A 27,481-nucleotide genomic window follows, 5' to 3' on the forward strand; every position below is an offset into this window, starting at 1 on the left:
AGTCCCAATCCACTTTAAGGCAATGAGGTCTCTGCCAAGTAAATACTGCCGTGTCTGGTCCCAACTGTAAGCAGATGTGGGGCTATCATAATTAAGGCCCTAATTCAGCAAAGGACATAAGCACCTACACATATATAACTTTTAAATATATGTGCTTAAGTCCTATTGAAATCAATTGGCCTAAGCAGGTGCTGAAGTGCTTTGTCTAATCAGGGCCTTAAATGGCACATATTAATTATATACAGGTTCTCTCATTCCAATCTAGGGGCTTAATTTCACTAGCCTATTTCAAAGAATTCCATGAATTCTGGAGCTGACTTTCCTAGAGAAAATAAATAAAAGCTGCTCCAAGAAAGGTAAAAGTTAACCCCATAAACCAAATTAATTTCGGTAATATTAATCCCATAATAAAATTATCTAACTTTTACCATATTTGGGGCAAGCATTATTTATTGTCTCCATTAGATTCAAGTCCAGAAGGACAGAGTTCATGAGATGATTCTCCTTTCAAATATGCCAGCCAAACTAAGTGCCTAGGATGGAAAAAGAACCTTCATTTAACAAATCTGGCCTTTCACTGGTGCTGTTGGGGAAAAAATCCCAGGCATTACAAATCTGACCACTTTTTAAAATTAATTTTCCCTGTGCTTCTTCAATCTGTCTGTGAGCATTTGGTTCTCCTATCAGCAGCAGCACATTTTCACTTGCAATCCCAGGCACAAGCAGAGGTCACACAGCTCCCCTGGGACTAACGCCTATTGCAAATCCTAGGAGTGGCAAGGCATACTGTAAACAACATAGCTGTAGTTCAGCAAAGGAATATATTCAGTCTCCTTGTGGGACACTATATCCCTGTAGCTGACGCAGAGCTGTGCTGTACAAATAAAACTATGATTGTAAAATACATGTGGGCGAAGGCTCTTGTGTTGCCAACACAGCAATGCATAATGCACAAAACCACAGTAGTTATCCGAAAAGCATTGCATATTTGCATAAAACCGTAACTACCTAACCTGGCAAAGTGTGCCTAAAATAGATTAGATGATGGGATTTTGCAATAATTAATAAATGCTTACATCACTTTTTACAGCAATGTATAATAGCAATAGATATTGACTGTGCCAGTCATCTCTTAAAACATGGCTACAGTTAGTTAGCCTCTAGTGGTTTATTGGCAGAATGCTTTTCTTTCACAGAGAAGCCAAAGCTGAGTCCCCAACTCAGTGTTTTCTATTCTGTGCAGAGGTGATTGTATGAATATGATACTTACACCCTCTAGAATTTATGCTGGAAGAGATTTATGCTGTTACACCACAGGCCACTTCAGGGGACACTGCAAAAGTGTATAAGGCAGGAATAATTTTTTGTGGATTAGAAAGACTTAGGTCAGATGGGAGATAGGGTGGGCTGAGGCAGGAGGAGGGTAATAAACCATTATTCCAAGAACCATAAACACTTATATATATATACCAATATATATATATTGGTGCATTAGCCCCTATTCCAGTAATGGCAAACCTTTTTCATATTTGTGCCAAAAAATTACAAAAGTGCTCCCTCTCACATGACATATTGTAGGTGCAGGGGCAGCTTTCCCCACAGTCAGTGAGATATTTGCTGCTGAATTTTGAAAGGCAGCTTTTTAACTCGGCTGGTATTTTATTGTTTTTTTCATTCTGTTGGAAAGTAGAAAATGTTGGGGCCTTGCAGGTCAATTTCCTGTTTGGAGTAGAAATCAAAGACCCAGGGTTACCCTTTTGTGGCATGTGTGTAGTTTGTTTATTTACAAAATATACACACCTCACGTTTCCTTAACCAACAGTGGTAACAAACTGCACACAAACAACTCTCTACTGCAGAAGGCTCAGGTCAGGCCCTTCCAGTCTGGTCCCAGAGCAGCTGCCTTGAGTCTATGTCTCTCTCCAGAACTCCCCCAGAATTCAAATAAATCCAGCTGCTTAAACACACTCTGTGCCCCTTTCTCCCCTCAGCACCTGCACTTTATACCTGGGAACTCCCTAGTCCAAGGCCTGGCCATTAACCCTATTTTTGTGCTCCAGCTCTGCAATTCCCAAAGAAGATGAGAAATGTGTATGGCCCAGCTAAAGAGCTTTAAATCACATAATACCTTTACAGAGTCTGATAACAGTTACTGCCTAGCTCTATAACTCTTTCTATGAAGAGTTTCATCATGGCTGTTCATATATCAATGACCCCTAATTTCTAACGTGTTTATCTGCCAGGATTTTCTGAAAACATTTCCATCAACTTCCTATTTATATCAAAATATGGTTGGTGCATTTCTTTGCTGGTGCCAGCATTGTCTATGAAAGCAGCTGAGTCTTCCAGATGTTTCCTCAACAAAGGGAAGTAATTTAGCTTTCCCATGTCTAAGTCTTTCTTGAGTATTTCCAGCTTCATTTCACAAGCTTTGATGCTGTCAAATATGTTGCTACTGTCATCTAAACAAATCAAAATGACACAGGCAAATAATTTCTAAACTACTCCCTTAATTTTCATTCATATGCTGGACTCTGTCTTGAACCTGATTTATGTTGCATTGTTACCTTTAGTGAACTGTGGAGCCTAATGTTGAGTCATGGTGTGATGTTCATGGGACAATGCAGGGCCATTGGAAAGATGTGTGGAGGAAGCACAGCTGTAGTAGCAAGAGGCAGGACTCCCCATATCTTCTCCCTCTCCACTCCCCACTCCCATTTCCTTTACCAAGCATGCTCCTGCCTTGTTTTGCACCTCCTTCTCTTGCCATCTTCAGCAGGATTCCCCCTTCTCTTGCACCCATCCCCAGGGAGGACTCTCCTTGCCTCAATTTTTGCCCTCCCCCCAGAAGGATTACCTTCTCATCTCCCTGCAAGAGTGCGCTCCACCATCTCCTGCTCCCCACAAACTGCTCCTTTCCTCCAAGCAGAGACTCCTCTCCTTTTATCTTTGGGAAGATCCACAGACCTCTCCCTGAGGGTCAGTTCCTAGAAGCAGCTGCTGCCAGTCTTGCAGCTGGTCGGAATGGAAAAGCAGCACCCAAGACAGGGCTCTGCTTTCAGTCTGCAGCAGGAGGCAGCAGACCCCAGCATGGGAAGGAGGAGAGACGACAAAGCAGCTGCCCCAGTTTCAGGAATACCTGGCATAGTTCAACGAGCTGCACCACAGGATCAGCATTTCAGCGCTCTATTATGATAAGAGGCCACCAGGGGGCTGGTCAGTAAATATGAGCAGTTAAATCTACTCCTGCCAGGAGACTGGCTTATGCAGAAGTGGTAACTGCAATAATTACAAGTATCTAGCGGACACCGAAATCTTCACACACAAGAATGAAAAACAAACCACCACCATCACATGAATATTTTAATTCCTATGGTCTCGGTACAAAAAATCCCTTCCCAACGTATTTTTATTCTCATTCAGCTTCCACAACTAACCTTTCCTGCACAAGACGGTTCAGCATTCAGATGGCTGGAGCTGGCAAACAGGGATAAGGCTAATGAGGCATGCAGGTGGTGGGGGAAGTCTCCTGTTCATGTCCTCGGCATTGTATATGAAATGTCAAAGAGTCTGGAATGGAGGAGAGTGATGAGAGGACCAGCATAAGGAAACCCACAACAATGCACATGACCTGTTGTAGGTTAGACATATGGCTGTAATTTCAAATACAGCAGAGAAAGTCCAAAAAACAGCCAAAAAAAATTCTATTTCTGCTTTTCAGGTGATTTCTTTTTTTTTTTTTCTTGGATATTTATTTATCTATTCCTGTATTTACGTGTCAAGCAAAACTGGTCTGTGCATCAAAGGCTGCATACTGCCATGATTCCCCATTACTGCTCTGTTCCTTTTACTTTCCAAAGACATAGTCCATTTTTAGCTAGAATTGCAGCACGTACTTATGTAATATTAGACACTGAACTGAGAGCAGGTGTGACTCTACGCCTAGGGTGGACAAACTAAGGACCTGATCCAAAGCCCTTGAAGTTCAGGGGAGGCTTTGTCTGGGCATTGCATCAGGTCCTACAAATGAGTTAACCTCTGCCTAAGTTAAGAATAGTATGTGAGGGCCCTATGTGTGTGAGTTAGTCTCAATGAAGGCAACAGGACTAATCATGTGCTTACAGTTAAGTATGTGCTTAACTGTGCAGCTGGACCAGAGCCTTAGCTCAAGACCTGCTACATGATGCTGTAATAGTTTCCCAATGCTGCCATCTACAGAATAGTTTTATTACAGCTTTCAAGCTCAAACTGCTTTCAAGCTAACACTGACACAGCAAAACACCCAACAAAAGAAAGATAGATTGGATATACTTAACCCTTTTACTGTTTTAAGCTCTCCTAAAATAATTGCACAATTATGACATTTTAACATTATACTAGTAAAATGCCATGCTAAGAAGATAAATCTGAACATGTGCTTATTATTAATTACTTGCTTGTGGCATTAATATACAAATGGTATTCCTGATTCTTTACATTAATACCTGGAGTGTGGTGGCTTTTATTTTTATGATGTGCCTTAGCTATAGAGTTGGTGGAACACAACATTCAGAACATTTTTTGAGGAACTAGTTTCCAAATAAGCTGGACATCTTGGGGCTGCTATGTCTATAACTCTAAAATGTTATGCATTCACCCTTAATTCATAATTAATAATTAATTAATCTAGTGAGATGCTTCCTACCCAAGAGAAGCAAGAGCTGCAGTAGCCAATCACAGAAGCATTTGGGAAGGAGGGAGAGTCAGAAGGGGAAGGGTAGCAAAAGCAACCTGATCTTTGGAAACATTGATGGTATCTGCTCTTTTTGTAACTATTACCCAGTCACAATGGAAATTTGGGTGGAAGGGAGATAGGCAAGGTGAGCAAATGGCTAAGGGCAAATTATTCATGGTTCCAGCAGGGTCAAGAGGGTGAATTTAATCTGGAGGTGGCAGATGAGAGAAAACTGAGAAGGGATTATTACTATTTATTAATTGTATTATCATAGCATCTAGGAGCCCCAGTCATAGATCAAGACCACTGGCTCTGTACAAACACAGAACAAAAGACAGTTCCTATCCCTCCTCCCCCCCCCCCCAACAAAAAAAAAGGTTAAAATCTAAGTAATAAAAAAAAGAGACAACAGATGGCTACAGACAACCTGGCGGGGAAGTACAAGTAAACAATGAGGCAATACTGGTCAGTGTGATAGGCTGCGGTCTCAGCACACCAGCAGCCAGATCATTGGCAGATAGAATAAAGATAAAAAACAAACACAAAATGACAAGAAACAGAATGAGTCAATTTTCAAGCAGACTATGATAAAAATAGAAACATTTAAATTAAATTATTTTTAAAAAGCACCTGTTGGTGAAAATAATAAATGTATTTTATTTATTTGACTAGTAACAGTCAATAAAAATAAAACCACCTATCCTAGGCTCCAGACCCCTTTGCTAAAATTTAAAAGTACAATAGGCAAGGATTAAATTAGATGTCAATTAGTAAAAGGGTAAAACAGTTTGAAAATAAACCTTAAAAAAAACCCAAAACAATAATCTTCCAACAACTCATGTATCTAACATGACCTCAAGCATATTGCCTACTTACTCTGCCTGTCTGTTCCTGTTTTATCTATTTTAGCTTTGACCCTGCACATGCTTACATCCGTAATTCCTTTCAGGGCTGAGAGTGTCTTTGTACAGCACCTAGCACGAAGGGACCACAAACCCTTGGGAAGTACGTCAGTACAAATAACAATTACAAATGATGAAGCATGCTATAAAGAGCTAGGTATTATTCTTATTACAAATAATGATTATTCTTATGAGAGCTTCCAAATTTTTGGTTTTTAGCTAATTATCCAGAATTTGGGGTGTTTATTTGAAAATTTGATGATCCCAAAGGTCTTGCAATCTTCCCCATCCTAAAGCCCTCTTCTTCTACCTGCACTTGTCTTCTTGTGCAGAAGGCCCAGTGGTCTGCTATCTCCCTGCAGTGTTTTTGGAGGGGAAGGGTAATAGATTTATTTCCCCTCTCTAGCAGCATCTCCTCATTTCTATAGCTAGGGTTAGGAGAGCCCTCAGATATCCTGCCCTTTGTTCTTGTTCCCACAAGTTGCTTGTATCTTCACTCGCCAGAGTTCTCTCTCCTCTCATTTTCTCATCCTCTTTTCCTCTCCCTCCAATTTGCTTGCCCCAGGTCTCTGTTACATTTGCCTCAGCTCTAAGGTATAAGATAAGGTCTCTGAGTTGGTGGAAGGAAAGGAGAAATTAGCCATCCTCTCCTTTCACTTTTTCATTCAGTGACAGCCTGGGACAAGAAAGGGCTGTTGGCTGCAGTCAGTTAATGCTGTTTTTTCCCTAGCAGCTCTCCTTGTCTCTATTCTTAGGGACTGCATCAGAGACAAGCAGCTGAGGTAAGGAGGAAGAAGAGTTAGTTACAGACCTCTCACTTACTTTCCACAGAAGCTCCTGCTGGCAGAAGGCCAAAGAATTGTTTTTTGTAACAGCTCCACTGGTTGACTGGAATTTTGCCTAAAAGTGAGTTCAAAACCCAAGATAGTACCAGCCAAAAAAACAGGACAGCTGGCAAGTATGTAAATGGATTAGAGCCTTAGTTTAGAACAGCCTTGATGTTTGTTTCCACTGCTAGATAAAAAATGATCAAAGAGCTTCCCTGCAAAAAAAAAAAACCACCTAGGGATATCAATTATGTTTTACCATGTAGCTGCTAGATTGAGGTGTCTAGCTGTTGAGATAACCTTTGTGGCTCAGTCAGAAATACTGCAAACACAATGTGTTTATTTTTTATTAAGGGAACAAGAAAGCTGTTGCACTAATACAGCTTGGAATGGGGATAAAAGCATGCTCCCACAAGTACACTAAATGGGTGTCCTGGCTCTATACTTCTCCCTCCATCCTCCTGTTCATCTGACTACTTTGTGCTCCTGGAATTCTTCTGGGTTCACACTGCATGCACCTTCCTTTCATGCACATCTCTGTTGCTAGGCAGCATGAGTCACTCAGTTGGCAGGCATGGCACAGAGGCAAAAAGGATAGTTCATAACCTATGAAAGGAAAGCAAATATGGTGACTTCAATGATGATACCACACTAGCCCTGCTTCTCTCCACCTACCAAAAGTTTTCAGTAATACCAAGCAGAATGGGATGCTGTCATTCACGCAGGGTATGTCTATACTGACAGCAGCAAAGTCACAGCCGTCAGATCGATCTTTCTGGATCAATTGAGCAGTCAATGTAGACCTACTCAATCAATCAGGAAGTCGACACAGTAAATGCACCCCAGCTATGGCTACACTGACAGCGGCAAAGTCGCTGCCATCAGATCGACTTCTCTGGATCAACTGAGTGGTCAGTGAAGACCCACTCAGTCGATCCAGAAATCGACGTATTAAGACCACCTTCTCGAGTGGCGCAGTGCAGTGAAGACGGCACGCAGAACAGAAGCAGAGAAGTCGATGGGAGTTACGCAAGGTTTTTGCGTAGCTTGCGTAACTCCGGTCAACTGCCGCCGAATCTCAGAGGTAAGTGTAGGCAAGCCCCCCCTCAAGTGGCATAGCGCTGCGTCCAGTTGGCACAGTGCAGTGAAGACGGCGTGCAGAAGGGAAGCACAGCAGTCAACGGGAGTCTGTGTAGCTTGCGTAACTCCCATCGACTACTGCTGAATTTCCAGGTAAGTGTAGACCAGGGCTCAGATTGGAAATAATTTTTTAAATGAAGTGAGCATCATGGACCACTTCAAAATGACTTGAGTGGCCTGAGGTGACCCATTTTCTAGAAATCTTTACTTTACAAAATAGCATTTCATGCTGGAAGATTCCCAAGATCTACAGTGCAACCAAATAATCTTTCAATCAAATTTGTTGTAAGTACTTTGTTTCTGTATCAATGTATGTGAACCAATAATATCAAGCAATGAATGTTCATCTCTCCCAAATATTTATAAGTGAAAGGGATAAGGTGCACTAAATGTTCAGGTATGGGACATTTTTAGTTAAGCTTAACTAATGCATATTTATTGCATAGTGTGACAGGTTTCCCCAGGGTGCAAACTAGAACTGTGGGACGGCTGTGCCCCCTTAACTCTCCAACCTGGGCTGTCTCTCACAATGCCTTGCTGGTGACAAGCAACAAACGCCTCCAAGTGGTGTTATCACCTCATCCAACAGCATGTGGAACCCCACATCCAGCTAGATTGCAGGAATGTTTACCTGGGCTGCCTTTCACACTGTGATGTTAGCAAGCTACCCACCTCCAGCAGGTATTGCACATACACAGACAGGGACCCACCCGAGTTACATGAATGCTTTCCCTAGCCACTCATGAACCAACAATATAGAAGAAGCCAATTCCCCCCACCTCCTCAGTCTTGCACCCCAGAACTGTACCATCTTGAACTTGTCAGAAGCCTGGCCAGTGTAAATTCATTATTCAGTTCACCACTTCTTCAAAGGAAAGTGAACATGCACCAGCCTTTGTAACCTGAGCAGATTTCCCATTCACTTGTGTTTTAGGTCAAATATAAAACTGATTTATTAAGTACATAAAGGTAGATTTTAAGTGATAAGTGGTAGGCCTAAGAGATTAGAGTTGGCCACTTAAAAATAAAATCAATCTAAATTATACAAATGAAAAAGGATTTAAATCAAGCAGTCTCATCCTGACAGATAGTACAAGCCGGTTACAAATTCTCAATACACAGACTGGTGCATGTCCACTTTGGAGATTTTTACTTAAGCTTGACTAAAGCATATCTATTGCAGAGTTTCTCACTTTTATACAATTTCTTCCCGAGTTAAACTGCAGCATTCTGAAAAATGAACTGTAGGGGGCACTTGATGTCACTACTCATGGCTTCAAAGTGTGAATTTTCAGGAGTTATCCTACATTGCCCCCATAACTGAAAAGAGGGGTGCTTAAACCATTTCCCCCCCTTACTAGATGAATTACCACCTTCAGAAGGGCAGAAGTTAGACTGCTTAATGCAAGAGATACTTTGATCTTTTCTTCTCCTTGTTCCTAGAAGCATAATTAAAGAGCATTTCATGTTGAGTGGCCCTACTGATCTCAACTACAAGGTAAGAGCATAAAGAGTGAAGTTGACTACACCGACATCCAAACCATACAGGGTGTCAGGGATTAAAAACCCAACACACGTCTGGGTTTAATTTTAAGCATTAGAAACCTGTGATAACCAGAGATCAACAGTAGGCAAAATTTTAAAGAAACAGAAAGGTTTTATATACATCTAGATAGGATTGTAACAAGGAAACAGGTGGGTAAGGCTGGTATCACACACAAGATTAGCAAGAAGATAGAGGTAGTTAAGGCAGAGTTTAATGGGTACAGAGGAAGACTGGAAGAATAAGTTTAGTAGAATAGGCAAAGATAGGAGGACAAGAATTAGACTGACTGAAAAGTCTTAGGTCTTAGAAAAGTTTAAGATAGACAGCAGAGAAAGATGACCAGGAAGTACTCTTTGAAGCAATCCTATCTTCTTTTCCTTTAAGGGAAATTCAGGCCTAGATTTTTACTGTTCATTTCACAGCCCCTTCCCCAAACAAGCCTACCTTCCTGGATTAGTTATCCTAACCCTTTCTTGCCCACTGTTTTATACTTCCTCTCCCCACTTACTAAAACATCAGTTTTGAGGACTCATGTAAATGAAAAATAATGGAGACTAGATTGCTTCTAATGAAGGTCTTGCAACCACAGCTTGACTATTGGGTATAGATAACATGTTAAGTTGTTCCTTTCAGGAAAGGGAATGTATTGCTTTTCCTCTTGCTGTTTTGAGTTTTAGACATACAACACACATACACAACAGTACCAGTGAGAACCCTGATAAGTCTTCCTCACCCCAGCATTAACATCACGCCTGGCTGCTTAATGAAGTAGGTCTCTTCCACAGCAAGAAACTTAGGCATTGTAAATACATATCAGCCTTCTGTAGTTAGAAGACTAACTTGGTGGCCAATCTAAGAAAACTGCGTTCCTAGGAATGAAGGTTTTAATGAGGAAAAGTGATGTGCCTTGAGGCCCCTGCAGCATTTCTTCCATCATCTGTAGTGAACTACAGCCATCTTACTAACCTGTCAGCTGCTAGTCTTACTTCAAAAGACAGACCTTTGTCCAGTAAAAGCTTACCACACGCACCCTGTCATTCTGAATTCATTTAAAAATGACAAAAAGTAAACTACTTAGCTGTACTACAAGTCAATCTACACACTGCTGGAATTCCCAAGCTATTACTGGTGTAGATTGCCCTCCTCCCACCACACATTAGAGTTGATCATAGCTATATACAGACTGCCGTAAGCCAACAGAAGAGCTCCCCCATTGGCTTAATCACTCCAGCCCTGTGAGTGGCAATAGGTATGTTGGTAGTAGCTCTCCTGCTGACTGAGCACTGTCCACACTGGTGTGACTTAGAGGGCTTGGGGTATGACAAAGTAACGTAACTGGTAGGACAGATACAGCATTTCCTCAGAAGGTAATGATTGCATTGTATTTCATCTTCTAGCCAAGGTATGTACATATCCAATGATTATCACAGATGGAGGCTTTAGGCCACACAATGAAACATCCTGCTGTGGCCTTTGAAAATGTAGAGAACAGCTCTAAAATGGATATTTGGCCTGTACTTTTGGACCACTAATTTAAACTTTGGGTAACAATGTTTATGCTTTGGGCCTGTAGTTCATGTTCTAGTTGAAGTGCTATTTTATTTATTATAGCTCATTGCCCTCTGCTGGCTACACTATTATCAGGCCTACTTTGAGTGTGCAGTCAGGTTACTCTCAACTCTGCTGGTATTAAGATCCACACTGAAAGAATAATCTAGTCACTTTAACAGCAGAAGAGTTTATTTAGCCTATTTAATACAAGAAATCACAAACAACTTACAGGCACAGGTTAACCAAGTCATGTAAAGCATTTTACTGAACACGTGAAGAGTCAAGGCCTAAGAATTCAGACAGTGGAGTTGTCTGAACAGTTCATATAGAGTTGAGCTTATTATTTTAAGCTCCTGACATTGCTTGTATATATTGGAGGTGGAAATAGTTCTGCAGAACTGTTTAAATTGGCCAAACCAGCTGTGTTTAACAAGCACTGAAGCAATGAAAAGTTTAGAGACCGCATTTACTGGTGTGCTATTAGACTGCCTTCCTCAACTCCTCTTCAGCATCTCAGGCTGACTTGCAGAGAGCCACAGCAGAAAAGCGAACTTCTCCTCTCTCACGTTCTGTGAACTGTCTGCAGATCTTGGCAGAACCCTGAAAGAGACAAGTTCTTATTTAGTATTCATGATAGGCAGCAGTAGTAACTCAGCCAGTATGCAATATTCTCCAGAAAGAATGTTATAAAAACACCTGAGAATCAGGGTGACATCCTTGTTAAGCCAAGTGTATTTGTTAGCTAGAGAGTTTTAGACCTAGCCCTGTAGCATCTGCTTACTATGCTACCGAGCAGCTAGTAATTAGTTGAGGCTTTTCAGACCAAGTGACTGCTGTGCTAGCAGCCCAACTCTTAAGTTTTAAGAGGGCATGCTGCAGAAATGCAGTTTTAGAATCCCGAGGTTTAGAGATGTCATGAACTCATAACTGAAGTAAATGAAAACCTACCTTCAATAGCAAGTCATCTGAAGTGTCTCCATGATTTACAGGGAATGGCATGCGCCCATCTATAAAGAAATCACCTCATTATTTGACAGTATAGTTTGGGTTTTTCCCATATTAGTGCTATGCTGTCTGATTTTGGTGTTTGTAGACAGCTGTTTCCTGAACCCACCACTCCTAATCACTGAAGAGCTACTATAACAGAGCGGGATTCCTTAATTGGAAATAGGGTTGGTTAAAAAAAAAAAAAAAAAAGGTGTGGCCACAGCATGGAACTTAATGGGGCAAATTAGTATTATTGTGGAGAACCTGGAACATTGAGAAGTCTAGTCCTTTGGGAGGGGAAACAGTCAGAAGGAACCCTAAAACCAATATCTGAGAGTGGTTATTTCTAGTCAGAGAATGGGGGTTGTACTGGGACTTAGTTACTTGAAGACCTAGAAGAGGCCAAGTGTTGATCACAAACAAGCTTTGTTACCTTCACCATGATGCTACTGAAGTAAAGCCAGAATTAAATAGCTAGCTACAACATCAGCCTACTCCAAATAGATATGTTTATGTAACCCTACCTAATTCATACAGGTGTCCATCCACATTGACAAACAGAATAAAATGGAAGTTCACTTTATCATCCTCTACCTGGAGAGAAAAGAGAGCAGTTAGATAGCTCTATCTAATGGCAAACTAAGCCAGCCTATGAAATTAGTTCTTTTGGGCTCCGGTTTGATGGAAAAATCTGGGTCCAGCTCTGCATTTGTGGAGCACAAGAGTATTTATACCTAGATGTGATTTGTAAAAACATGTTTACAGTACCTTTATAAGTAGGGAATAGGAGACAGGAGATAAAAAACTCATCTAAAAGATTGTAGAATAACCTAATAGCTTAGGTCAGCAATAGGACTAAGACTCTCTGCTATTGACTTTCAGGCTGATCCAATTAGGAGATGGTAGTTTTTGCTGAACTTCTAAATCAGACTGAGGAAGTTCTCTGAAATCCTCTAAGTGACTAAGACAGACCCAATTTTTAAAATGGACTTGGGTAACTAGTAGCTTTTGAAAATTTTACTCAGTCTTGTGAAAGTTAAAGTTCTGTTACTTTCATGTTTGCCATTTTACAGAGAAGGATGGCATAATGCAGTGTTGTCAAGCTAGAGCAAGCTTAGAATCAGCATGACCTGGATTGTTTTGATATAAGGAATTTCTCTTTCCCACCTATTACAGAAATATAGTCCCTACCATCATGATTAGTTAAGTCTTATGTGCAAAACTTACTTGACATTGGCCTTCTTGTGCAACAGCATTGTGGACTTCCTGAATAGCCTGAAGAGAAATAGATACAGATTAATAACCCTCAAGTGTTAACTGCAAATAAGACTTGCCCAGTCAAGTGACTCTCATACCTTGTTATTTTCAAGGTGTTTTGCTCTTTCTTCAGGAGAAGAATCAGCTGTTTCCTTGAGAAATTTCTTCAGGGCTGATCCATCATCTGTGCAAGAGTTTACCATGGTTACACAATGAATCTTCTTATATGGGTTATGACAGAATCCAACTCAAACTATATTAGTTTGTATAATAGCCTATAGTTTACATATGACTATACATACTATCTAGGATGCCCTATACACTCAGGTTTAGAAACACATGCTACCTTCAGCACTTAGTATTGTATTGCAACATACTTAAGCTGTAAACTTAATTTTAGGTCTAGGCCATGTATGAGTCACCATATGCCACAGGAGACTGCTGCATCTGATAAGTGACTGAGTGCCATTATATTCTGTGGCATCAGCTTTGCAGAGCTGGTGTCACAGGAGTTTTCTACTCTCTCCTCCCACCCCCCAAAAGGGACTTCCACATTGACTGCTCAGTTTAGAATTAGTGTTTAGTTCAGTTCCCAGTTTAATGCTAGAGTTAAGCTTTTTATTTTAGCTCCTACTTCAGGAAAGCTCGACCAAGTTTTTCTTTTGTCTTTAAAGGGGACAGAATTTCTCCCTGATCTCGCTGAAGATGCTTTTGGTGCATGAGCCAGTTTACAATCCAGCTGCTTTCAACTCATGGGAACATGAAACCCAACATAAATAGCACCATCAATTTGAAAAAACAGTTATTTTAGTCACTTTCCTAACTAATTTTGCTTTGAGCAAAAAAGTGAATGGAGTCTATGTATTCCAGTTACTAGCCATGCCAAGTTTATCATACCAGGTTTCCCTACAGTTCAGCCTTCTAGGACAGTAGCCAACTATGCCCCCTTCTGCTAGAGGGCCTCAGAGTTTCTGAAGTGCCAGGAAAGGTATATTTCATTGCTCTACATTCATCCTGTGAAAAACAGGAACTTGTGTGTTTGACACCAGTAATTGGTAAACATTCTCTCTATATAGAGATCCCCAGACATGGATATATGTAAACAAAGGCAAACTCAGTATTCTTATGCTTAGTTCCAGTAGAATCTCATTACCTACCTTTAGATCAGATCTCCCAGCATTTGGAGTGCCAAGAGACAGATTCTATGTACAAAATGCATTACTGTCTAGCCTCAGAGACTAGCATATTCCCCCTTGTGCTACTCAGGGAGCAGTGTGGGTGTAGGTCACTCAGTTATGGACAGATACACTATCAATGGCTTCTGATAAGTTTCTTGTAGTGAATTGTTCAGGAAAGATCTCTATTCCGCGATCTTGTCTTCTCAAACCTAGTCTTAGCAAGACAGTAAGTTAAGCAGCTAGTGTAAGATCTCTTTAGTTACAATGGATCAGGAATATCCAGAGCAGTGAATGGCCTAATAAGAAAGTCCCCTTTAAGAGATTTTCAAGGGAAAAATGGTTCAAAATCCATACTCACCAAATGCAAGTTTATCTTGATTATTAGCAACTGCATGTATCAGGCCAATTGTTCCACAGGAATTGCCCACAGTCTGCTTCAAAAAATATACTTTGGAACTAACTTCTTGTCCCTTCAATTCTTCAATCTGTTTTTTTCTGAAGTTCTCATGCTGCAAACATGCAAGTAGATAAATGGTTTATGATTATTTTCTAGACATCTTAAAATTCTTGACAAAGTGATTAAATAAGTCAGTCAGCTGTGGAAGACATTAGAAGGGAAGTTAACCAGAAAACCATGCTTTCTGGAACAAATCTCACATGATTTTACTTCCACTAGGATGACATTGGTCTAGTACTGCACAATGTATATGCAGTATGAGACAAGTTGTAGTATGGTATTTCACCTCCTAGATTAGAGGAAACTGCTATCAATGACAAGAGTTAGCATGTGAAATCAAGTTCAAGGACTCATTACTGTCCAATTCAGTCAAGAGCTTGCTAAATCTGAGCCAGGATTTTTTGTAGCTGGCTTCCCTAATCTGCTGTATTTCCTGTATTTGGAGACAGTAAAGACTTAGTTGTTTCTTGTATTAGGAATTGTTATATTTGCCACCTCTATTCCTCACCCTCAAGATGCACTTAGCTTCAGCTGAGCCAGCTACACGACCAGCTATACCAGAATATCTTCCCCAGGCTCCCAGTAACTTTCAGTTCATTTGCTATACTGCATAGGCCAGTTACATGGTCTAGACCAGGGCTCGACAAATTTGCGTTGGAGCTAAGCACCAACCCAAAAATTTAGGAACCAGACAACATGGACCCAGCGGTGGGGTGCCCAGGCTGGAGTGCAGCAACCGCTCTCCCCTCCCAGCCCCATCACTCTCCCACAACGTGGGCCCAGAGGTGGGGCACCCTGCCCTGGCTGAGGTGTGGCAGCCCCAGCGCTCCCTCCTGGCCCTGCCACATGGACGCAGTGTGCCCTGGCCAGAGCGCAGTGGCCACTCTCCACGGAGAAATACTAGGCTCCACAATTAAATTTCTAGGCACCATGGTGACCTGGCACCCAAGGTTTGTTGAACCCTGGTCTAGACAATTCTTCTGTGACTATCATGTTCCAGTAAATCTGAAGCGTTAACTGTGCATTTAAGATTACAGCCTCCATTACTTATCAAGTTATGGACTTCATGTAAGTCGTATGGGTGAGCAGCCCCCTTACTGACAATTTGTATTAGAGCTTTGCTACTGTCAGTGGTACAGTATTTTGAATTGTAAACTTGAGGCAGTAACAGAAGTACTACTGTTTCTGGAGATCCCAAAGCTATCCTTCCCTTGAAGAATCCCTAGAGTCTGTTCTAATTAGACAGTCGTGGTCAAACAGATGACTGCTGGTCCTCTGAGGAAGGCCCAGTGACAGCCACATTTCACTTCAGTCCAGTGTATCCACATACGGAGTTGAGGAAGGAATTAACTGTATTTTTGTTCAGTTTACTATGTCAACAATGGCACCCCCCCTTTCAGATATTATCTTGAATAAGAGTGTATACATTAAGAACTAGCTCATTGCCTATTTAGTACACAGAGGCAGGTCAGAGAAATCTGGCTATCAGGTCTTGGAACTTGTGTTTCCTGACTTTGAAATAGTAAATTCTTTCTTCAGTTGAGTTGCACTTCCTGCCAGATACAGTGCTGCCAACTTAGTTTGGGAGTACAGAAAGAGTTGCAGAAGAGAATGCTGTATTTCTGAGTTGGTCCGACTTCTCCTGCTAGGTCAACTTAGTATTTGGGTTAAAGAGATCTGGTTCTGCGGACTTAAGGGAAGCCCAGTTTAGAGAAAGGATTTCCAGGGAAGGGAAACCTATGGAAGAACAGGTGGTCTAGCATACAATTATAGACTTTGCAGAAAAGTGTTCATTAACAGCAATGCACATTTCAAGTGCCATTAGCAAGAGCTGCTACTGCAGTAACTAAGAATTTAGACATTCAGTAACTATTCAGGTTTGTTTTAGGGGTTAAATGACACTTTAAGGGGGACAAATTTCAGAGATTCACCAAGTGATAACATCAGTGATAGTGCACCACACATCATGATAACATTGCTGGGGTGGGCCACACGCCAGTGACAGGAGATTGGCCAGAGTGCTTCCTGTGTGTATCCCAGGGCCTCCTACAAGGGCTGAGGATCAGGGCAGTTTCGCTTTAGTGTCAGCTATGCAGTAGGTTTAATCTCTGGTGTGAAGAAAGTCAACAAGGGTCCCTGCTGATGCAGCAGGCTGTGTCCCCTGCATAGGGATGGTGCCTCACATGGCAGCTGCTGCCCCTTCCCATCCCAGGAACCTACCTGGGCAGTGAGAGGAAAGAGCAGGAGCAGGGCACAGGCTGGTGTGGGCACTGAGCTCAGCAAGTCTTCCTCAAACCCCAGCACATCCACAAAGCGCCAGCCAGGGGCAACCCCCAGGCGGGACAGCACCTGCAGGGAGAGGAAATGAGGTGGGGGGCACCCAGCCAAGGAGTGGTGGGGGTACACAGGAACCCCCCCAGCCAGCCCACCCTCCCATCCCAACACAGGCAGTGCCCACCACTCAGGCACAAAGACTAGGCCTGGCTGCAGGACCCGCAGGGAGACTCAGACCGCCCATCCCTCCCGCCCGGCCCCACCCGCCTCCAGCCTGACACAGCACAAACCGCGGGGCCGCAGCGCCACCTGCCGCCGAGCTGGGGACCCGGGCCCGGCCCCGCACGTGGGGCGGACTCGTTTCGGAGACCGACAGCACTGAACGGGGCTTACCCACCTGCAACCCCCTCTCCCCCCACGCACAAAGAGCCGCCTGCAGCACCCCCACTCTCCCCCTCCACAGCTGCCCTGCCCTGCGCGCCGGGTCCGCCCAGCCCCCTAAGGAAAGGCGACGGGGCGGCTGCACCCCGAGGCATCATGGCAGGACCCCGCCCCGGCGGGGATGGAGGGATGCGAGAAGGAGCCGCTCCCGCCTGCTGCTCCGGCCCGACCGCCCCGCGGTTCCTCCGGCGCCGGCCGACCACTCACTTTGTTCAGCATCTGCAAGATAAAGCGGATGAGCGAGGGGGAGACCCCAGCAAGCCCGCCCCGCCCCGCCCCCTCTTCCAGACCCCCGACCCTACCCCCCCACACTCTGCTCCGCTGCACCTGCTCACCTCGGGGTTGATCTCCATGGGCTGCCACTGCATGGTGCACGCGGGGGCTGCCTGCGATCCACACACTGAGGCACGGGCGCCAAGGACCTGTCTGCTCTGCGGACAGGACAGGCTAGGACAGAGCCAGGAGAATTAGGGGGACAGCCCCCGCCCAGCGCTATATATCGCCGGGCTGACTCACTCCGGCCCTCTTCAGGGGGGGAGGGGGAGGAGCAGGGGCAAAACCAATCCAGGGGGAAACGCTTGGCTCGTCGCTGTCCCCCCTCCCCAGAAACAATGGTACGTCCCAGCCACCCACCTCCCACCCCATCGGCAAAACCCTCCGATGCGTTTCCCTGGTGCGGTAATGGGAGGCTCATGGGCGTGGGCTGCGTCTGGCGCGCGCCGCGGTACAGGGCTGGTTCCCCCTCCCCCCCGCGCCAGGTCTCCAGATCCTCTTGTGTGGACGTTGCCAGGCAGAAAACACGTGGTGTTGTTTAGCAAGAGCAACAGGGGAGCAGACTTGTCGGGGGGGATGTGTGCCTGAGGGCTAGTGTGATGCTGATGTCATACCTACCCGGGGGCTGTGCGGTAGCGTACTGCATTATGCAGCATTTATTCCTCAAGTATCGTGGATTAACGTATTAGGGGACAGCTACAGAAGTGTATTGTGTTCTAGGCTAGTGCTGTGACGCAGCACTAGAAAAACACATGGCAGAGATGTTATCTTGCAATCATGTGAAGTCTGTATTCGACTAGTCCACAATCTCCATTGTGTTGATCACAATAGCCAGGTGACAAAAAGGAACCTCCAAACCAAAGAGTTAATAAAAATCCTAGGGGGGGAAAAAACACTTGAGCACACTGCAGCTTCCAAGCCCTGACGTCACTCATCCCGCCGCCCCCAGACTGGTGTGAAATTCCAACTCTGCTGCTTTTGAGGGGACTGGACAGATTAACCACTTCATTGCTGATGCAGGTATCCAGAGTTATTTTACATCATTTTAGAAAAGCTAGAGTTCCCTGCCTCAGTGCCTTGGCTACTGAAGGGTACCAAAAGAAGGACCAGACAGCTGGGTCACCAGCCAAGAAGCTATACTGCAAAGCAAATGCAGGGCAAAGCAGATCTGACTCCTCCCTCACTGACACAACCTGCCATATTCCTCTTGCCCTCCAGTGCAGCCAAACATCACTCCTCAAGGGCTGAGGAGGGTAGCAACAATGTTTTCTTGAACTCCTACAGATAGAAATTAATGGTTTATGCTGCTTGAAAGCTGATATTGCAAGCTTTCAGACAGTACACAACATTGGTTCTAGCTCTAGTAGCCGGCAATATATTAATAGTCATTCAAATCAGTTCCAGAGCCGGTTTGGCATGCCAGTCAACTAACAGCCCATTATTTGCCCATGATAAAATACTGTCAAATATTCCAACAAAACTGCAGTGATGTGAGCCGTGGCCTATCTTTTTGATTGCATCATAACACTCTTTCTGTTTTTTACTACTTCATTTCACTGTGTTTTGCATATTTCTGGGTTAAAATAACTCAAGTTACTTATTTTTGATAATTAGGTGTAAGTATCTAAGGCTAAGTCTATTGGATACCATAAAGTCTTTCACTTTTTTTGGTTCTACTATTTGGTTGTTACTATTCTAGTGCATTATGGCTTTAAAAGTATTTGATCTTTTTTTACATTATTTGACCACTCCGTTGACTAATTATTTTTGGACTGGTCAAATGCCCAACCCTAGACACAACTGAAGTGTTAGAGAAAAGACAGAGTGACAATCAGAAGTATGTACATCTACTCTTTCCCCCCTCCCCAGGCAATAAAAGGGTTAAGGTGGGCCAAGGAGGCCAATAATGCTTTTTGGCTGCACCTGGAGGGTGGGTCAAGCTTAATTATAGATGAAGCATAGCTGTGGAAAGAGTAGATAGTAATAGTGAAGAAAGGAAGCTCAGAGTAGGTAGAAGGTTGTAAGGAGACTTGGGTATGCTTCTTTAGCTTCTTTTTGGTAGTAGAGAAAAGATGTGCTTTAAGAGGGTGATTAAACTCTAGTCCTTGGGGGGTTGGGAGAGGGCAAATTTACAGGTAAATAATCTTGGAGGATGACTGGTGTTGAGGATCCAGGTTAAGGCTAAGATTAGGGAGATTGACTCCCAGAGGTTGTCTTTGGCAGAAGAATAGAGAGCTGTATAATATCCAGAATGGATTATAAACTCAAATGTGAGGGAATAGCAGATATTGATTTTGGTGTTGTTGAGAGACTCCAGGGAGGACTGTTGGGGCTATTATCCTGACAGAAGAGTGGCATGGATGAGGAGCCCTAGAGGTGTGGAAGATGTTTGATTAATAAGTAGTGTCATATGGGGCACTGTCTGGGATGCTAATATCCCATGAAAGAGGCTTCAAAATCTCTTCTGTCAACAGACACCACCGTGGTGCCAGAGTGGCTGTTACCAAGGGACACTGGAGAATGAGAGCTGCACACCAGTGGTAAGTTTGTTTCTCCAGGAATATTGATATGTCTTGTGTCAGAGGAAAGGCAGGGATGGTATATGTTGTGATACACCATTAGGGAGCTAGTAAACAGCAATATTTTCTATTTATTTTGTTTCATGATACATCAGGTTTTTTACATAACTGCAGATCCCTCAAACCAGCCTACAAAAACAGGTCATCAGCTAAACTGACCTTTCAGTATGCTTTCATAATATTTTCAGTATTGCTAGTATCCTTGGCCAACTTGTTCACATGGCATCATGATGAGCTTTGCATCTATGGGGAGGCATAGATATAGTAAATAATTAGAACACATGCAGATCAATAGGCTGCCCTCAGTATACCTAGAGGGTGAGATTTAGTGCAGCCCCTCTTAAAAGCTAGTACAGCACAGAGCTGGCTCAGGGGAGGAAGATTGAATAAATCTGTAAGCCACCATTGCACCCTCTCATTGCAACCTTTTTGAGAGCTGGATCAAAGTGTACCTTAAGCCTGCTTTTGAACAGTAGTACCTTGCAGATTGTCTACAGACCTGTGTCTTCTCCTCCAAGTCTCTGCTCTACTCCAGTGCACTTGCTGTGTCAGGGCTTTTGAGGGGGCCTGCATAAATCTGGGCAACTGAAGGGCTGGTGAAGCAGCACAGAAGGGTTTCATCATCTCTAGAAGGTGATCTGCTACATTTATTTGAAAACACAAATAATAAACATTCTTTTCACTGCTCCCAGGAAACCATTCAAAATTGTATACATATATCTACATCCTCATTAATAGAAAGCCTGTGTATAGGCTGTAGAGATGGGGATGCTATCCAGCCTGTGGCACCAAGGCTTTTTGGCCTGGCCAAATTTGAGCGTCATTGCAATTTGGTGCAGGAGGTTGCGGCACCACGGTAGCTATAGTGGCTCCTGTGTGCAGTTTGCCATTTGCTAGGTCCTCACCCGTGGGCTGCTGAAATCGTGGTGGCTCCTCTCAACACTGAGGATCTGCTGGAAGAGTATTGGAATTGTCACTTGGGGACTCACCAGCAGGGAGGAGTAAGGTAAGGGGAGGCAGAAAGTTCTGGGAGGGGATAATCGGGTTCAACCTCAAGGCCTGGCGTCCTGGGAGGGAGTGGGTGTAGGGCTCATGAACTGGCCTAAGAAGGGAAGTGGCTTGTGAGGTGTGGCAGCAGCATAGCAGTAGTTTGTTCCATTTTGATTTATGTGGAGCCCATCCTTCCTGAATAGGCTCCTCCTTTTCCCCCCAAAGGTTCTCCAGTTCCTAATAAACTTAAACCCCTCCACCCCACGCAATTGTCTCATCCACGCTTTAATACCCGGCTGTTTTGTCTAACTGGCCCTGCTTGTGGCACTCGAAGCATTTCAGAGGATGTTACCATATAGGTCCTGCATTTTAATCTCTTACTTAGTAGCCTAAAGTTGGCCTCCCAACTTCTCTCCTACCTTTTCCAATGTTATTGGTACCTACATGTACCACAGCCCCTAGCTCCTCCCTAGCACTCCACACAATCTGTTTAGATGTCTCCAGAGATCTGCAACCTTTAACCTGGCAGGCAATTAACCAGGTGGCTTTCTTGATCATCACAAATCAAACTGTCTAGATTTCTAATATTCAAATCTCCCATTACTGTTACCAGTCTCTTCCTAATAACTGGGATCTCCTCCAGTGGAGGGGTATCCTCAGTGGTGTTGGATACTATGACCTCATCTGGAAAGGGGATCCCAACCATGGGATGGTTTCCCTCTACTCCAGTTTGATTCCCTTCCCCAAGACTTTGATCCTCCTCAACAGCACAGATGCTGTCAGAGTGAAGGTGGGATCACTCTACTGTGTCCTGGAAAATCCTATCTACATCTGTCTCCCTTAGCTCCTCCAGGACAGCCACTCTGGCCTCAAGAACCTGTATTTTGTCTCTGAGGGTCATGAGCTGCTTGCACCAAATGTACACCCATGCCACCTGCCCACAAGGCAGGTAATCATACATGCTGCATTCTGGGCAATAAACTGATAGCCCCCACACTTCTGCTGGGCTTTGCCCACTTTATTTTTATACGTGTAGTGTTTGTGGGTTGTTGTTTTTTTTTTTTTGTTCATCCTTCTTTTTCGGGGGAGCTGGTTTATTGGCCTGCAGTTCTAAGAATCCCTTTGTTGCAAGGATTAAAGTGAAGGAGACCGTAGTATAGAACAGCTTTCCCACCCACTTCCTAAATTCAATGGAAGTACTTCCCACCTCTCCTTCCCTAAGGTTTGGAGTAGCCGTGCTTCCCTTCCTCTGTCACAGATGAAATGAGGTCTCATGGTGTAGGGTAACTTGAAGAATCAGTAAGAGGAGCTAGTGTGTGTCTGAACTTCTGGGACTCTTCCACTCTCTGCTAGGAAGCAGAGTAGCAGGAGCACCTGATTAAGAAAGCAGCAGTGTCTGGTTGTAGGAGTCTTCTTCCTATTCCCCTTTTCTTTAGAAGAAGAGATGATCCTCCCAACAGCTTGTCTTTTCCTCTATGGGGGAAGGGGATAAGGAGATCTACCAATGCCAGCATATGCTTCCCTTGAAGGGGAAAGACAAATAATACATGAAGAAAACCACAATCTGCTTTGAAATGTCTCTAAAGCCTCACTACAGCTCAGGAAATTGCTTTAGGTATTTGAAAATTTCTGGGGAAAGATCCTCCCCAGCCCCAGCCTTCTCTTACTTGATTTTACATCAGCATAGGTTTTTCCATCCCACTCAGGTCTAAATGATGGGAGCCATAGGAATGGGTGTAAGAAGTACCAGGCACATGTCCTGCAGTTCTGCTGCATCTCCTCACCATAGTTTTGCTTAGCTAGCTATGGCTTTGTTGCCACGGGACATGAACTCCTTTTGAATGCATTTATTCTCCCATCCCTGTTCTTTCTGCTGCATCCGTTCACCATAAGATGAAGTAACTCTGCATTGCCATGTGTTACCAAGACGGGTAATGGCTGCTACCAAAGCAGGTGAGTGCACCTTGCTAGTCTCATCTAATTAATCACTGCTCAGCTCAAAAGGGAGGGAACTGAAGGTATGGTGGCCACCAGGAAGGATTTTCTACTGTGAAACTCTCTTCCTTCCTGTTCATCAGAGCATATGTTGCCCTTCAGGCCATGCTGCAAGGCTTATCTTTGCAGGCTTTTGATGGTGGTTGTTTCAGATGGTAATTATCCTTGATGTGAGAATCAAGGTTCCCTCCCTCCCCCTTTCGTTTGTTTTAAACAAAGGGAGACCCTTATGGCATGTCCAAGAGTAGACAAAAAGTAGAAATAAAAAGCAGTGAATATATGCACGCCTAAAGCAGCTTTCTGTAGCCTTCTTTTTGAAGGGCGCTAAGATTGAAATATTGCTTCAAATCCTGAAAGATTACTGACTACAGTGTAGTCATGACAGACGTCTCAGCAGTGTGACATGCTCCTGGGTGGCTTTTTTTTTTTTTTTTCCTCTTGGTTTGCTATAGCCTTGGCCAGCCTTTCTAATGATAAGCCCATTCTCCTCTTGGATATGGAGATTATTCTGCCCTTCAAAGTAAATATGCTACCCAACTCCATGTTCTGTTTGAAAAATACAATTACTCGCTTGTAGTGGGAAGATGTCATTTCTTCAGGAAATTTAGTGGAGGCCAGAGTCTCAGATGGTGTAAACAGACAAGGTCCCGATGTCCAAACACACACCCATCAAATGTCCTTGTTTCACCCTCTGCCAAAAAATGGGCCTGCTTTTCCACTGCCTTGCACATTGTGTGGTCATTTACATCTGCGTAGATGATTAGAAACTGAGAGTAAGAGCTAGTGTACACTAGAAGTGCTACAGCAGTGCAGGGATCTCTCCTGTCGGCATAACTCCACCTCCGCAAGAAGTGGTAGCTATGTTGGCAAGAGAGGCTCTCCTGCCAATAGAGCATTGTCCACACAGGCACTTAAATTGGTTTTAATGTACATTGCTCAAAGGGGTGGCTTTTTCATACCCCCAAGCAATATGAGTTATACTGACACAAGGGCTAGTGTGTACAAGTCCTCAGATACTACCATTCTAAATTTCTAGTATCTTAGATCTGCTCTCTAATCACTTTTTAGAGATGTAATTGACTATGAAAGGCAGTGGCGAATCAGGCCTGATGCTGTTTGTTTTTCTCCAAACTACATTAACATGTGTACCCACTACATGATCCTTTGATCATGTCAGAGTTGAATTCATGTGTGAGCCTCAGAGTACCTCTAGTGTTTTGGGCTAGGTAATCCCTTTAATGTGTTAATTAAAATTTAGTAGTGGAGGTACCTTTTTTGTGTTACGATAACATACTTTGATTCTAGAAGATGGAAGACCTATTAATAACCCAACATGAATAACCATTTCCCACAACCGTCGGGGATTATAATTTGTGTCTAGACCATGCAGCCACACAGGAGGCCCGAACTAGCTTTGTTGCACCACTGTAGCCCTTTGGAGTCAATGATAATTAAGATTTACATCCGTGTGAGTGAGGTCAGAATTTGACCTATCAACCTTGATTTTTTTAAATGAAAATTTTAATCTTGGAATACAAGTGCATTAAACAACTATATACTTCTGGGGAAAGGAGCATGATTTTTAGTTTACAAGGGAGAGGCAAATACACTACTGTGCAAATTGGGAAACCTTCTGCTACAGACTACCTACCCAGGAAGAAGAGGTGGATGAGGCTTTTTTAAACTAGCATAATCATCCAAAGCACAGGACTTGGTAGTGATGGGGGGGAGGGGGGGGGGACTTCAACTACCCACACATCTGTTGGGCAGGGCACAGCTTATCCAACAAGTTCTTGGAATGTATTGAAGACCACTTTTTTATTTCAGAAGATGGAGAGAGCTACTAGAGGAGAGGCTGTTCTAGATTTGATTTTTTGATGAATAGGGAGGAACTGGTTGAGAATTTGAAAGTGGAAGGCAGCTTGGATGAAAGTGACCATTTCACGGTCGAGTTCATTCTCCTACGGAAAGGTAGTAGGGAAAACAGCACAATAAAGAAGTGATTTTCAAGAAGGCAGACTTGTGCAAACTCAGGGAGTTGTTAGACTTGCTTCACCTGGGATTTTACCTAAGGGGGGAAAACAGTTCAAGAGAGTTGGTAGTTTTTCCAAAGACATTAAGGACTCGAGCAAACTATCCCACAGCATAGGAAAGATAAGAAGTATGGCAAAAGACCACATGGCTTAACCAGGAGATCTTCAATTATCTGAAACTCAAAAAAAGAGTCCTACAAAAAGTAGAAACTAGATCAAATTACAAAGGATAAATATAAACAAATAATGCAAGTATGTAGGGACAAAATTAGAAAGGCCAAAGAACAAAACAAGATTAAAGTTGCTAGAGACATAAAGGGTAACAACAAAAAATTATACAAATACACTAGAAATAAGATGAAGATCAAGGACAAGAGAGGCCCATTACTCAATGGGGGTGGGGAGAAAGTAGTAACAGAATGTGGAAATGGCAGAAGTGCTAAATGACTGTTCTGCTTTTTTCCCCAAAAAAAGCTTAGTAGTGATTGGACATCTAACATAGTGAATGTCAGTGAAAATGAGGTAGGATAAGAGACTAACACAGAGGAAGAACAAGTTAAAAATTACGATTAGACAAGTTGTTGTTAAATTATTAGGCAAGTGAGATGTCTTCAAGTCGTCAGGTCCTGATGAATATATCCTAGAATAAAGGAAGCTGACTGAGGGGAGATCTGAACCATTAGTGATTATCTTTGAAAAGTCCTGGAAGACAGGAGAAACTTCACAGGACTGGAAGAGAGCAAATATAGTGCCAATCTACACAAAGGGGAATAAGGGCAACCCAGGGAATTACAGTCCAGTCAGCTTAATGTCAGTACCTGGAAAGATAATGGAGCAAATAAGTCTTTTCAAATTGATTGATTGCTTAATTATCATCTTGTTATCTAAGTAATAGTCAGCATGGATTTGTCAAGAACAAATCGTGTGAAACCAACTTGATAGCTTTCTTTGGCAGGATAATAAGCCTTGGGGGTTTGGGGGTAGATGAAGCATGAACAAATTTAGGGAAATACAACCTAGATATAGTTTACTATAAGGTGGGTGCATAACTGGTTGTAAAACTGTTCCCAGAGAGTAGTTATCAATGGTTCATGGCCCAGCTGGAAGGGCATATCGAGTGGGGTCACACAAGAATCCGTTTTAGGTCCAGTTCTATTCATTATCTTCATCAATGATTTAGATATTGGCATAGAGAGTACACTTATAAAGTTTGCAGATGTTACCAAGATGGGAGGGGTTGCAGGTACTTTGGAGGATAGGATTAAAATTCAAAATGATGTGGAGAAATGGTCTGAATTAAATAGGATCATATTTATTAAGGATAAAGGCAAAGTGTTCCTAAGTGGAATAATCAGTTGCACAACACAAAATGGGAAATGACTGCCTAGGAAGGAGTACTGCAGAAAGGGATCTGGGGGTTATAGTGGATCACGAGCTAGATATGAGTCAACAGTATTGCAAAGAAAGCAAACATCATTCTGGGATATATAGGCAGGAGTGTTTTGTAAGCAAGACATGAGAAGTAATTCTTCTGCTCTACTCCATGCTGATTAGGCGTCAACTGGAGTATTGTGCTCTGTTCACATTTTAGGAACGATGTGGACAAACTGGAGAAAGTCCAGAGAAGAGCAGCAAAAGTGATTGATTTGGTTTAGACAATATGACCTATGAGAGAGAATTGGAGAAAAACCTGGGTTTTAGTGTGGAGAAGAGAAGACTTGGGGGGGGGGGGGGGGCGAGAGGGAGGGAAATATGAGTTGTCAAGTACCTAAAAGGTTGTTACAAGGAGGAAAGAGAAATTCCTCTCCTTAATCTCTGAGGATAGGACAAGACGCAATGGACTTAAATTGCAGCAAGGGTGATTTAGGTTGGACGTTGGGGGAAAAGCTTTTCTGTCTAGGTAGTTGAGCATTGGAGTAATTGCCTAGGGAGATTGTGGAATCTCCCTCATTGGAGGTTTTTAAGAGCAGGTTAGACAAACCTGTCAGGGATGGTTGAGAGAATACTTAGTCCTGCCATGTGTAGGGGACTGGCCTAGATGACCTCTTGAGGGTCCTTGCAGTCCTATGATCACTTCCCCAAATGACATGAGTTTTGTTGGCAGAAACCATCTTCTGTCAGCATAACTGCATTTACACTGTTGGCTTTGCAGTCTGCTAGGGACTGTGGGTGGGTGGCCCCCCCCAAGCCCTGACAGATATAACAATGCCAACAAAGCTTTGTAATGTAGACCCGGCCTCAATCTCATGAGAACTTTATCTTCCAAAAGGTTTAAGTAAGCTCCATTAGACTGTTAACTGGAAACAAAGGCCTGGTGTATATTTAAAAATTTAGATT

General features: G+C 43.2%; 2 protein-coding genes across 11 annotated transcripts in view; one reads left to right on the forward strand and one right to left on the reverse strand.

Moving 5' to 3' along the window:
• Positions 1–10,851: 10,851 nt before the first annotated feature.
• UCHL1 (ubiquitin C-terminal hydrolase L1) lies at positions 10,852–17,765 on the reverse strand. Its single transcript, XM_067531187.1, has 9 exons — positions 17,610–17,765; positions 17,482–17,493; positions 16,780–16,908; positions 14,461–14,611; positions 13,023–13,108; positions 12,895–12,942; positions 12,192–12,261; positions 11,629–11,687; positions 10,852–11,280 (listed from the first exon to the last, which is right to left on the reverse strand). Exons 1-9 carry the CDS (start codon positions 17,640–17,642, stop codon positions 11,194–11,196), a joined length of 675 nt encoding a protein of 224 aa, XP_067387288.1. The 5' UTR covers positions 17,643–17,765; the 3' UTR covers positions 10,852–11,193.
• A 1,765-nt stretch (positions 17,766–19,530) lies between these two features.
• Positions 19,531–27,481, forward strand: part of APBB2 (amyloid beta precursor protein binding family B member 2) — a 317,656-nt gene continuing 309,705 nt past the window's right edge. For 5 of the 10 annotated variants that reach the window (XM_067531222.1, XM_067531221.1, XM_067531226.1 and 2 more), the window contains exons 1-2: positions 19,539–19,581; positions 20,022–20,087. The gene's annotated coding sequence lies outside the window, so the exon portion shown is untranslated. Of the gene's footprint in view, positions 19,582–20,021; positions 20,088–27,481 lie in introns of all 10 variants that reach the window. The other 5 variants (XM_067531217.1, XM_067531229.1, XM_067531216.1 and 2 more) reach the window with 2 other exon arrangements.

This window comes from Emydura macquarii, unplaced genomic scaffold (genome assembly GCF_026122565.2).
Source record: "Emydura macquarii macquarii isolate MOO-44397 ecotype Brisbane River unplaced genomic scaffold, CSIRO-AGI_Emac_v2 contig_3128, whole genome shotgun sequence".
NCBI lineage: Eukaryota > Metazoa > Chordata > Testudines > Chelidae > Emydura > Emydura macquarii.